Here is a 13740-nt window from a genome sequence, read left to right as displayed (position 1 = left end):
TTTACATTTCCTAAACAAAACACAAAAAAAGAAAAATATATTGTGTAAATGATCTAGTTGTGATTCAAGATGATGGCAGAAAATTCTTATATCTGGTAACGTCGAGTCTTATTAATTCCAGACTTGTTTAACGTCATAAAAAAGTGACTTTTTTTATTTATTCTGCAGTTTAGCGTCTATCTGAGAGTAAATTTTCGGAAGACTAAGGAGAGGGGGGGGGGGGGAGAGAGAGAGAGAGAGAGAGAGAGAGAGAGAGTATAATAATAAAATTAAATAAAATGGTACTTTTCCACACAGCATTTTTCAGTTACATAAGCAAACACTAGGCGTGAGAAAATCTTGTTTGGACATCTCTTATGCGAGAGCATCGTTCAAGTCGTCCTAAAGCTGCTATTGGATGAAAAAAATAATACAACGTCATTTTTATCTTACTTTATTATTGCATTATGTATTCAGGTTTGTTCCAGTTGTGAACGTGAATCAAGTGTAGTTTGAGCTGACGGCTACGCCGGAGCGTTGCATTGCATACTGGACATGGGTAGTACTGCTTCTTACCGCAGTCCTCGCGTTTGTGCCTCGTCAGAGACGGTTTCCATGTGTACTCCTTACCGCATGCATCACAGGTGTATTTGCCGCGGTACCGCCTATGATAATTTTGAAGTCTATAGGATCCATCGTCATTACCTGAAAAGAAAGCACGATGTTAGCGTGTGCTCTTAGCTGTTGCAATCTCACAGTCAGATCTATATTCTTTCTTAAGTCTTCATCGTGCCGTGGCAATTTATTAACGCGCTCTTTTTTATTTTCTCAAAAGAGAATAATAGTTCCTTAGGTTTGTCACCTGGTTTAGATTTTATCAGTATAATTCATGTAAATTGAGTTTCTTCAAAGATTCTTTTCTAAGCACAATTTTAAAATCGAAATGTACAGATTCGCAATTTTGAGTCTTTCGATGGAAATTAAAAAATTTCAGAAGGAATATAGGAAATTAGTACAGTCGACAATCTTCACATATTTTTGTTTTTAGCATCTATTCTCTACTCTTGCAATATGTTCTTCGTATTCGTATAGGAGAAGAAGATAAAGAAATATTCGTATTATATACAATTTTTATTTCAATAATCAGTCACTTTTTTCTTTTCAATTATTTTATATAAATCGTACGAAGAAAGTATAGGGCCTGCTAAAGGAATGATTAACTAACCATGAACAATAATTAAATTACACATAAATATTTTACAATGAAATGTGATGATAATTATCTTACGAATGAATATGATACATTTATTATTAAAATAATTACCAAAAATTGTTGTTCTCTTTATAAATATTGGCGTCTCATTATTAAAAATATATAGTAATGCAAACACAATTTTATTTTAAGTAATAATGAAATGTTATGAAAAGTATGTTATAAAAAAATCATTCATATTTGAAATTAAATTATCTTCAATAATATTTCATTCTCTAAATAAAAATATATTATATAGAATATGTACAATATAAATTATACAAATAATATATACAAATTAACATAAAATCAATTATATTAAACATTATTTTTATCAAAAATATTACTCTAGTATTATGTATGAAAAACTTTCATGTAGATATATTTATTTTCATTTATGTTATCTGGATTTGATTTCATTCAATATTATTGAATGAAATTAAATAGATAATATAAATTCAAATAATAGAAAATCCAGATAATAATATGTAAGATTACTTTTATTACTTTGCCTTAAATTTCATCTGTTAGAAAAAAATGGCTTGAAAAATTATATATTAAATTTCCTAAAATATTAAATTTGTATCTATAAAATATTATATATTACATATAAAAATTAATATTTAGACTATAAAAATAAAAATATTGAAATATTAACTTTATATATTAACATTATAAATAAAAAATTAAATTAATGAAAAACAAAAATATACGCGCGATAAAATTTTATTAAGTCCGTTTTCTATATTATAGCTGAACTAGTGTACACTTTTGGAACTTAAAGCAAAATAGATACATGTTTGGTATTTAATAAAAGCGAGAAAGGAAATTCTAGTGTACACAGAGAAAAAGGTTTCTTTGGATTTAGTATTCCTATTTATTTGACTAAAATTTGTTTTATTGAAACAACATATGCTTGTACGAAATATTATTTGTTTGAATAAAATTTGTTGTTTCATTCGAGAAATCTCTATTGCTTGAAAGAAATAACATTATTATTCGAAGTAATATCTTTCAATTAAATAATATATTATTTGGTTACAATGAATACGAACAATGAAACAAATTGTTTATTTGAAAATGGCAAAATATATTCATAGAGGTTAGGTTATTCCATGCAAATAATTGCTTTCTTAAAATAATGATTACATTTTTTGACTGAAAATATGGAAACAATGGCTTATATGTTTAACAACAGGATTAGAGCAGTGCTATGTATCAATTATTTTTGTGCCGTACAATTGATCACGCGAATACTGAAGATAGATATTATCTGTTCAAACAAATAATGTATTTAAGACAAAAATATACATTGTTTCAAATTCAAACAATCACACTTATTGATTCAAACATTGGTTTGTTTGGACCATTCCAAATAACAAATTTATTTGAATACAATAAAGTTTATTACATCCAAAGAAATCTTTTTCTCTGTATAGTCTAGTACAGGAATAAAAATCAGATCTATTGATTATGTATATGATTATGATAGTATTATGTAGATTTTCTTGATTATTGTTGATCGTTCCAAATGTTCTTGCCGTTCGGAATGACTACACCATGAACGTTGACTATGTGCTTCTTCAGCACCCACTTATGTCTAATTTTTGCACCGCATATATAACAACTGTACTGCGGATCTTTTCCACATTCTTCCCGTTCGTGTCTGACCAATGACTGCATCCATTTGTATTCTTTCCCACATTTCGAACAAAAGTGTCTGCCCAGTCTCTTGTAGTAGTCCGTCATGTTGTACTGCGTTGAGTCTGGAAAAAACAATAAGCGACACGTTAATGCGTTTGTGAACCTGTTGACGCATCTGCAGATTCGTCTATATGGAATAAATAAAATACGTATCTTCTCATTTTAGATAATGTATCAATTGGTTTATCTCGCTAATCTGATTTATTTGCGATACAAATATTAAATGCGTCAGACATCGATATTTAAGTGTATCTGTTATTTTTTTTTTCTAAGGCTAGGTTGTTCCATCTTTCGGTAAACTTCAGCTCACTGTCTTACTCTCTTACTCTTTTATGTTTTAGTCTTTTGTTTATCCAATAATTAAATTACCACATAGTTTATCTAAAGATGGAACAATCGGCCCTTAGTGTCGCAGATAGTAATTAAATATTATCACATTTTAGTTCGTTTTCCCCACATAATTATTGTTATTTCTCCTTAAACCATTAAAATATTCATATATATACGTTGTCGTTCTTTTGTATAAAAATTAATTTTATTTAAAAACTTTATTTATTTAAAAAGATAGTTTAAGAATGTCTTTATTTTTTCATAAATATATGACAAAAAATACAGTAAACGAGACTCAAATTGGTAAAATTGTTTCTATTAAATTACGAGAACAGCAATGTTATTTAAAAAATGCAGATCAGAAAATGTATCAGTATTATATTCTTTTTACTGTAATGCTAAAGAAATTTAAATTCTACTATTTAGAAAATGTTCCATTATTTTACACGATTTTATGTGTTGTCTTATATAATAATTCATTGTCGCAGTGTCTTTTTAATAGCTGTAAAACGATTATCAAGATAAACGTTTACAACTTACTTATCGTTAAAATCTATTTTATAATATTACTTATATCATAGACTTGTTAGGGTCTATGTTACAATAACTTTTGTACCGTTTGCACAGATTTGTTATAGTCTACATTATAATATTGCTTGTCCACTTTTCTCAATATAGAGCACACTTAATCTGTACATTCCACATTCATTCCATTATTTTTTAATTATATCGCACCCATCTACGTTTCAATCTTATCTGTTAAATACTTTCCCGTGTAAAATTTGTGGATTCTTTTCATGTCTTATGTTTCATTTTTTGCACATTGTAATTAGCGACATAGAATACTTACGCGAATAATAACTTTCTCTAAGTAAACTTTCTTATCGTGATACGTATGTGTCTTCTGGGACATTTTACAGAAAATATTAAATTATACACAGGTACGAAAAAGCGTGGCTGATAGACACAATTACACATTTAATTCCATACGCCATTGTACGTATACTGGCGATAAAGAGCTATACCTTTTCATTCATTGTTTCGCGATCTTCTATTTAAATATATTAGTAGTTATATGACTTATATTTATAAAAATTATTGCATATTAATATAAATTATAGCTTCCCAAAGCTTTGTTGCTGATATTTTAAACTGAAAAACTTTTGCACAGCTTATATACAGTTTTAATTTTTCAATAAAAATTCTATTACTTTCTTATCTGATATATATATTAGATTGTCCAGTTTTATTTTATTTTAAATAAATGGTGTATATGTCACAGTCAAAATGTTAATTTTATAGTAAATGTGTATACAGAATGTCCTGTAAAGCGGAACAACGCTTAAGGGGAGATTTTTGATATAATTTTGAGATGAAAATTCTAATATCAAAATGTCTCTCTCTCGAGGGAAAATGTTCTTTTTAATAAATATCACATAATAAATATCAATAATTAGAAATATCAGTAACTGTATCTTTGCATTCATAATCTTTATATCGATATTTACAAGAGACAGTAATTAGTTTTTATTTTTAGCATTTTGCGTTGTACTATACTCGAATGCGCAAATTTTAAACGGTATTATAATTCGTTAACTGTAAATGCTTATAATTCAAAGAACTTTATAGCCTAGATATTTTGGTATTAGAATTTCTTAAAATAATCATCTTAAAATAATCTTAGGAATCTCCCCTTAAGCGTTGTTTCAGTCTTTATGGGACACCCTGTATGTATATACCGGTGGTCCAAAATAAAGCGTTACAAATTTTTATCTCGGAAACACGGTATTATTGAGAAAAGTTGTTCAGACAAAAGTTGTAGGGTTCAAAAAGGTCTATTTACTAATCTCATCAATTTGATTTTGGGTGGCGTCGCTATAAGGTCAGGTCAAAGTCACGTCGATTTTTTAAAATGGAATACTCTACTTTTGATTCCAGAATTTAATAGCTGGTGTCGAGAGCTTTCTAAAACACTACAATAAAGTTATTGTTTATTGAGTATTTTTCAAATTTAATGCTTGAAAGTTACAGTACCACTGGCATTAGTATTATCTAAAGCGTCTGATGATTAAAATCTTTTGAATGTTGTTCAGGATCATGTCCTGGATAACATTTATCAAGATCAAGGCCATTGGAGATTATCCTCTTATTTTCATTTTTGCATTAAAAATTCATTTTTATGTAGAAATGAATGAGAATAAGAGGTACAATCTCTTGGCTTTGATCTTGATAAATGATATTCAGGACATAATCCTGAACAACATTCAAGAGATTTCAGCCGTCGGACACCTTGGGTAGTAGAGATCCTAAAAGTAGAGATCGGCCAAAGCCCGGCATGATGTTGCGAAACCGGAAATTACGTGATCTTGGAAATACGCGCCAATACATCAACGCCAATTTCGATGAGATCGATAGCAATCTGGTATCGCTTCTCTTACTCTCATATTCGCTTCTCTCACTCTCACATTCGGTTTCACAACAATATGGCTGAGCCAATCACGGATCGAGTCGGCATTGACCGATCTCTACTTTTAGGATCTCTAACCTTGGGTAATGCTAATACCGGCGGTACTGTAACTGTCAAGCATCATAACTCTCAAAAAATACTTAATGAAAAAATATTTTCTTACAGCATTTTGGAAAGCTCTCGATAACAGCTGTTAGATTCTGGAAACAAAAATAGGGTGTTCCATTAAAAAAAATCGATGTGACCTTGATCTGGTCCTTGGCGACGCCATCCAAGGTCAAACTGATGAGATCAGTAAATAGACCTTTTTGAACCCTACAACTTTTGTCTGAACAATTTTTCTCAATAATGCCATGTTTTCGAGATAAATATTTGTAACGCTTTATTTTGTACACTCGGTATATAGACAGCCATAAAAGATATTTTCATAAAATCTTTAGTTAGAATAAGTTTTTATAAGATTGAACACTGTTAAAAAAAGTATATACTTAATAAGATAAAATTATTATGAAAGAGATTATCAAGATATGAACTAATATTATTAGCTTCATTGAACTATGATAAATTTTAAAAGAGATGTGCTACATTTTTTTATACACACAGTAAAAATGATACGAATAATTTATTTTATCAAAATATACATTTTCTACATAATGTATTTAAAATCACTCTTTTTATATAAGCAGATCATCAATATTCATATTATAACAGTATTTTCTTCAAAGATAGCATATTTAATAATTTTTAACAAATTAAACTGTATACTGTCTTGATTTTCATTTCGTCTATTTCAATATTGAAATAAATACAATGAAAAATGGTCAATTAGAAATATTCTTTCGGGACGCGAAAAATACAGTACGGAAAATCCGGAAAATATGTACGATATATGAAATAATCTTTATCTAATATAGAAATCAATCATTTTTTTACATCTGATTTTATTAATAATTCGCATACTCTCTCTCTCTTTCCCTGATATTCAAATAATATCAACAATACGACATAATGGGCGGTTTATATCGTTCAGGTCGTAGTAATCGCATTTTTCGAGATATAGGCTTGGTTATTTTCAACAACGGATTCGTGTAGAGGAACACAAATTTTCCTATTTATGAATATGGTTCTCGTGGCGTAGCAAATAATCCTTGCGCCGGAATTTCCTTCCGCAAATCGTGCAAATGTGCTTCGGCAATACGCCGCATCCTTCGCGTAGATGCCTCGTCAAGGAGTCCGTCCACGTATAACGCTTACCGCACTTGTAACATGTGAATGGCCGGTCATAGTTAACGCGGCAATGTTCTCTCTTGAATTCTGAAACAAGCCGTAAAAAGGTCGACAATGAGATCAATTTCAATGCCCTTTTTAGCTTTTGCACTTTACTCACATCGCAATAGATAATACCAATTTACTCGAGTCGATCATTTTTAATGAAACAAATAATTGGCGACAGCCATTAACAAAAAAAGCATCAGATCTTAACTTTATTGTATTCTTTTTGTTCTATAATAGACAAAAAAAACACAGGCACAGATGCACTACGCCCGTGCTATTTATTTTTTGATATTATATACTTATATTGTATAATTATATAAAGAACAAGTGTACAAATGTATATGTACACAAGTATGTACAAATAAATCACGCAATCATGATTTTTATCATTTTGTGAGCTGTCAAAATACGATCCCTATATTAACAATGTGTACTTTCGCAGTACGAAGTAACCAAAGCAATTAGAAGACCAATCAGCATCAAAAGCGGCAACAATAAATTCGATATATGTATGAGACTTTTAAAATAGGATATACATGTATATAGTTTATTTTAAAAAGTGTGCGTGCGTGTGTGTGTGTGTGTGTGCACGCGCGCGCACACATGTTCGTATGTACATATACATATCTCGTCTGTATACATATATCGTCTATGTATCATCTATAGACATCCATGTAAAATTTTTTTTATTGTCTGTAATTAGGATAAGTAAGATTAAAAGTTATTTAAAAAAAAGTATGTATTTAATAAGATAAAAATATTGTAAAAAATTATTTTTGAGATATGAATTAATACTACTAACTTCGTTGAACTACGATAAATTCTAAAATGGACGGTGCCATATTTTCTTATACACCAAGTAAAAGTGATTAATACAATTAATTCATATTCTATTTTATCATAATTTATGTATTTTTTACATAGTATTTATAATCACCCTATTTAAGCAGATTATTATTCAGAACAGCATTTTTTTGCAAAGAAATAAGCATAATAATTTTCGATGAATTAAACAATAATTTAATATAAAGGTTATGCGTTTCGCGGGTTTCCTCCGTGTCCAGATCCATTCTTGAAATGTCAACGTTTCGTGAACCTTGTGTCAAAATGACACGATTTATGAGTAAGTGAACAAATAACGTAAAAATAGTGTTTTGAAATGTAAATTCTAAGATAAATAAATAAAATGTGAATTAATTTAACACATCATAAATGTTAATTTTACTGAAAAATATGTTTCCACGGTTTGTTGACAAACTGCGTCAATATTATCTTTTCTTTCAGTGTATTTATTCTTTTACATAATATTTATGAAACTTTCTAACATATTCATCTTGTGTTAAATTAATCAAAAATTTGAGTGGACCGTTTGGGATATGCGATTTGTGTTAAATTCGACACAATTTTCCAACATTACAGTTAAACAATATCAGTGGTGAGCAATTTACACATTTAAGAAACATATTTAAGAAGGAACATAATGTTTTATTCTAAAAAAAAAAAAAACATTAGTCTTTATCAACTCTACTGCGTATGAAAGTTTCTCTGGCGTAGCACATAATATCTGCGTCGAATTTTTGTTCGCAATACACCGCATTCTTCATATAGATGTCTTGACAAGGAGTCCGTCCACTGGTACTATTTGCCGCACTTGTAACAAGTGAATGACTGATCTTTTCTGGCACAATTTCTTTTCTCTTTGGATCCTGAAACAGTTCGTAAAAAAGTCTAGTGAGATAAATTTCGTCGACGATATCTTCTAACTTTTGCACTATACTTACATCACAATGAGTAATACCAATTTACTCAAATCGATCATTTTGAATAGAACAGATAATTGGCAAAAACGAATTAACAGAAAAACATCAAATCTTATCTTTTGACATTTTCTTCTTTTTTATACACATAATACAATGAAACACAAACGCGCACTACGCGTGGACTTCTTGTCTCTTAATATTATATGTATAGTGCCCGTCAAAAGTTTCGGGCCGGCTGAATATCCCGGAAAGTATGCATTTTGAGAAAAATATTTTAGACAAAAATTGTAGGGTTTTAAAAGATCTATTTAATGATCTTATCAGTTTCATCATTTTGGATGGCATCGCCAATGTCAGGTCAAGGTCACGTACAACAAAGTACAAAAAACAATTGTACAAATACATAAGTATACAGATGAATCACGAAATCACGACTTTTAATCTTTGTGAGCTGTCAAAGTACAATTCCTGCACTGACAATATATGTATACTTTCGCAGTATGAAGTAAACAGTGAAATAAGAAGACTATCAACATCGTGAAAAAGTGGCAACAATAAATTCGATATTATATATATATTTGTATATCGTCTGTACATATAGACAACTATTAAAAAAAATTTTTATCGTTTCTAATTAGGATAAGCTTCCATAAGATTGTTAATGCTGTCAAAAAAAATGTATATTTAATAAGATAAAACTATTGTGAAAAATATTTTCAAGATGCAAACTAATATTATTTAGTTTAACTATGATAAATTCTAAACTAGACGTTACTGCATTTTTTTTACACACAAGGATCAATAAAAGTAATTAATGCAATAATTTTATTTTATCAAAATTTGTATCTTCTACATAATATTTATAATCATTTTTTTTAAATAGATTATTATTCAGAATAGTATACTTTGCAAAAAATTAGTACGTATAATTATTTGTGACAAATTAAATTATAATGTATCAATTTTTCATTTTGTGTGTGATGACTATTTTATATATTGAAATAAATATCATCTGATGAAAGATGATTACTTATGATTAGAAATATTCTTTTGAAACGCGAATAATGCGATACGTAAATTTTGAATACGAGTACAATATGAAATAATCTTCTTCTTTTATCGCAGAAATTTTTTTCAAATGGTTTTCTTACATCTTATCTTACTAATAATTTGTATTTGTATACACGAATATTCAAACAATATCAATGATGGGCGATTTATACCGTTCAGAAAATAATGCGATAATCGCATTCTTCGGGATACACGATAATTTTCAATGGCGGATTCCGTTCATAAAATTTTTCTATTTATGAAAGTTCCTCTGGTGGCGTAGCAGATAATGCTTGCGCCGAAATTTTGTATAACAAATCGAGCAACTGTATTTTGGCAATACACCGCACACTTCGCGTAGATGTCTCGACAAAGAATCCGTCCATTGATAACGTTTGCCGCATTTGTAACATGTAAATGGTTGATCCTTGCTGACACGGCTTTTCCTCTTTTTGGATCCTGAAACAGATCGTAAAAAGGTCTAATGAGATAAATTTCATTGACGGTTCCTTTTAATTTTTGCATTTGATTCACATCGCAATAGATAGTGGCAATTTACTAAATCGTCGTTGTTTTGAATGAGATATATGGCTCATTTTGCCTACAAATCGATTGCCTATAGTATCATTTGCCTACATCACTTTTGCTGACAGTTCGTTTGCGCACAAAAATTATTGCCTACAGCTCGATTGCCTACATGTACCTATTCTCTGCTTTAAAAACACAAATTTTCTGTTTTAAAATAAATTATCTGCTTTAAAACACAAATTCTCTGTTTTAGAAATACAAATTATTTTCTTACTTAACTTAATCTTAATTTTATATTTGTGCGCAAAAGTGCTTGTAGGCAATCGAGCTGTAGGCAATAATACATGTGGACAATTGAACTGTAGGCAATAATTTTTTTGTGCAAACGAATTGTCAGCAAAAATGATGTAGGCAAACGATACTGTAGGCAATCGATTTATAGGCAAACGGAATCCTCTAAAAATAGTAAATATGGCAAAAAACGTTGATTTTTGCTCATATTACTCGATTTATCTAAAAAACCTGACATGATGGGCCTTTTCCTGGCGGATTTGGATTCAGAGACTTCGAATTTATTTAAAAATACTAGCCCTGCTCGTCGTAGATTTTCTTGCTGGACTGTGTAATTTGAAACTGGTTCGATTGTTTTTTTGAGGTTAGAACGATATTAGAACAAACCCTTGATCTGAAATAATAAAAGGTTCGAAATACCAAAAAAATAAAAACAATTTTAGTTTGAATAATTTAATTCAAAATTTAATTTAATTTAAAAAATTAAGAAATATAATTAATAAATTAATATATATAATATAATATATAATTTTATATATTTTTTAACAAAAATTAAAGAAAACTTTTAATGATACTTTTTTGACAAATGTATTTTTTTTTAAATTACATCATTATTTTTAAAAAAATAAAAATTTTTAACAATTTGTTTCGAAATTGCATTTTGTGTAAATGCAAGCTTTAGTGTTTCAACTTTAAGTTGAGTTTTCTCACAGTTAAAAAAGAATTTCCCTTAATGCCAAAATAAAGGACAGTAAAAGACAATATTGGAAAATAAAGGGCAAAATTGAGTTTTGAAGAAACAGATAAATCTAAAGGATAACTACCTATATAAAAATAAAGGATTGTCCTTTACAATAAAAGATGTATAGTCACCATACAAATACTATTAGAACGTGAAAGTTAGTTAAACAAAAAATTAAAATAATGTAATAATTTAATACGGAAGATTTTCAATAATATAATAGTACAGTTACAGTTCTTAGAATGTTATGAAACACTGTGCAAATATTAGTGAATATATATATACATAATAATATATACATATTTATATACATATTTTTTCAATGTTTCATCACTTTATCTATATGAAAAATTAAATGAACATTATTATAGTTTTTTCATTGTTTGTAATAAAATTGATGTGTCTTATGTTTAGTTTAGATAGTTTTAGTTTACAAATAACAGGTAATAAACTTCTTTTTCTTAAATTATATACATATATATCGAATTGTTCTTCATTTAAATAAAACTTCAACTAACTATACATATACGTCGGTCATATCACAAATTAGCAATCCATAGATGATAGCACATTATTTACATATCTTCCTAAGGGATTATTTTTAATTGATATTTCACTATGTAAAGAAACTATAGAACTTAATGAAGAAAAACTAAGTATTAAAATATCTGAATTAAAACGATTTTTGTTTTTCTTATCTTTTCTCGGGGCAGCTTATCGTAAAAATAGATTCAATAGATTTAGTAGACAAATAGTGCTAAATTAAGGGTTACAATAACAAACTCAATAAAAATTCCATTTTTATGTATTTATTTTTAATAAAAATAAAATAAATTAAAATATAGAGCAACAAAATATTTGCTTCTATATGTATCAGATAAGAATTTAATTTATCATAAATAGAAAAGCTATAGCTTAATGATTTAACACGTTAAATGCCGAGCCTCTTTTGTTTCACTTTTCGTTTACGCCAAATGCCATCCATTAATACCATCCATTAATTTTTAATAAAGTATTATATTTTCCATTTACTTTAAATTCCTCAAGGATTGACATTTAAATGAAATGTTTATCCTTAGTACGCAGGGACGGGCACGGTAGCGTAACCTAAACAAAATTGAGCGCTCATGGTTCGTAGAGGCCAGCGTAGTGTAAACGAAAAGTCTAGTGCCAGTCCGTAGAGACCGGCGTGGCATTTAACGTGTTAAACAGACGTGATATAATATTAATACCATATATTAAAGCGCATGGATATGTCGATACAATATTAATATAGTATCAGTTATCTCATCGAACTAATCAAATAGCTTTTTTTTATTGATACAAGATTTTTTTTAGATTAGGTAATTATCTCATAACACTTTAGGGTAAAACTGAGAAGCAACACATTATTTGTAAATTTGTTGTTATTGTTGCTTCTTTTCGGTAACGGTTTTACTTTTTTCTGTCAATAATGGTAACGGTATTGTCATTATTTTTTTACAGTAATGAATCGAATTAAATTGTTTTTTATTGTTATTTTAATTTCCTATTATCTTTGTATTTATTTAATATATCACATTATTTTTTATTGGATAAAAATATTTTAATTAAATAAAAATTTAAATATTAAAAAATATTAATGTAAAGAATTATAGAACATTTATATTAGATAAGTTTAATCTAAAAAAAGTTTGTTATATATACATATATACATATACATATATATTATGTAGAGATTGGCTCAGAGATTTAAGATATAATATTGATTCTCACATTTAATTTTGTATTATAATTTATAATAGAAATTTAGATAAGTATTTAGCTATAGTATGGCTCTTACGTGGATGCCATGCTGCCATGTCAAGCCCGTATTCTGTACAAGTCTAAACAATTGTCGGTATTCTTATGTATCTTGCGCAGATATTTTGTATAGTAAAAAAACTACGCAAGACACATAATGACATCGATATATAACTATCGGTAAACATGTATAGGATAGCACCCCCAGGAATAAGCATAAGGCCGTTTGCTTACAAATTGATGGCCCACAGAATCGTTTGCTCACAGCTCGATTATCTATGTGCGCTATTGTACACAAAATTGTAAAATTAAGAGAAAAACTTTGCAGTACACACGACACTGTTGCGCACAAACTGCATTGCACACATAACATTATTGCCTACGGATCGATCGTCTACGAGCACTTTTGCGCACAAATAAAAATTTCAGAAACGAAGTCACATTTGCTTACATGTATTATTGCCTATATACAGCTCGATTGCCTACCTGTAGGATTATTGCCTACAACTCGATTGTCTACAAGTACCATTCTCTGCTTTAAAATTACAAATTCTATTTTAAAACACAAATTTTCTGCTTT

General features: G+C 28.8%; 1 protein-coding gene across 1 annotated transcript; it reads right to left on the bottom strand.

Annotated features, from left to right (window-relative positions):
- Positions 1-2673: 2673 nt before the first annotated feature.
- On the bottom strand, positions 2674-7041 carry LOC108761345 (zinc finger protein 90). The gene is made up of 2 exons (XM_018507816.1): positions 6987-7041; positions 2674-2997 (listed from the first exon to the last, which is right to left on the bottom strand). The coding sequence occupies exon 2, from the start codon at positions 2978-2980 to the stop codon at positions 2744-2746; it is 237 nt and encodes a 78-aa protein (XP_018363318.1). The 5' UTR covers positions 2981-2997; positions 6987-7041; the 3' UTR covers positions 2674-2743.
- Positions 7042-13740: the final 6699 nt, after the last annotated feature.

Source organism: Trachymyrmex cornetzi, unplaced genomic scaffold, assembly GCF_001594075.2.
Source record: "Trachymyrmex cornetzi isolate Tcor2-1 unplaced genomic scaffold, Tcor1.1 scaffold248, whole genome shotgun sequence".
Classification (NCBI taxonomy): Eukaryota; Metazoa; Arthropoda; class Insecta; order Hymenoptera; family Formicidae; genus Trachymyrmex; species Trachymyrmex cornetzi.
This window is presented reverse-complemented; position numbering and strand designations above follow the sequence as displayed.

Coding starts and splice junctions, on each gene's coding strand:
- LOC108761345 (XM_018507816.1), bottom strand. CDS start 2,980: ATGACGGACTACTACAAGAGACTGGGCAGACACTTTTGTTCGAAATGT.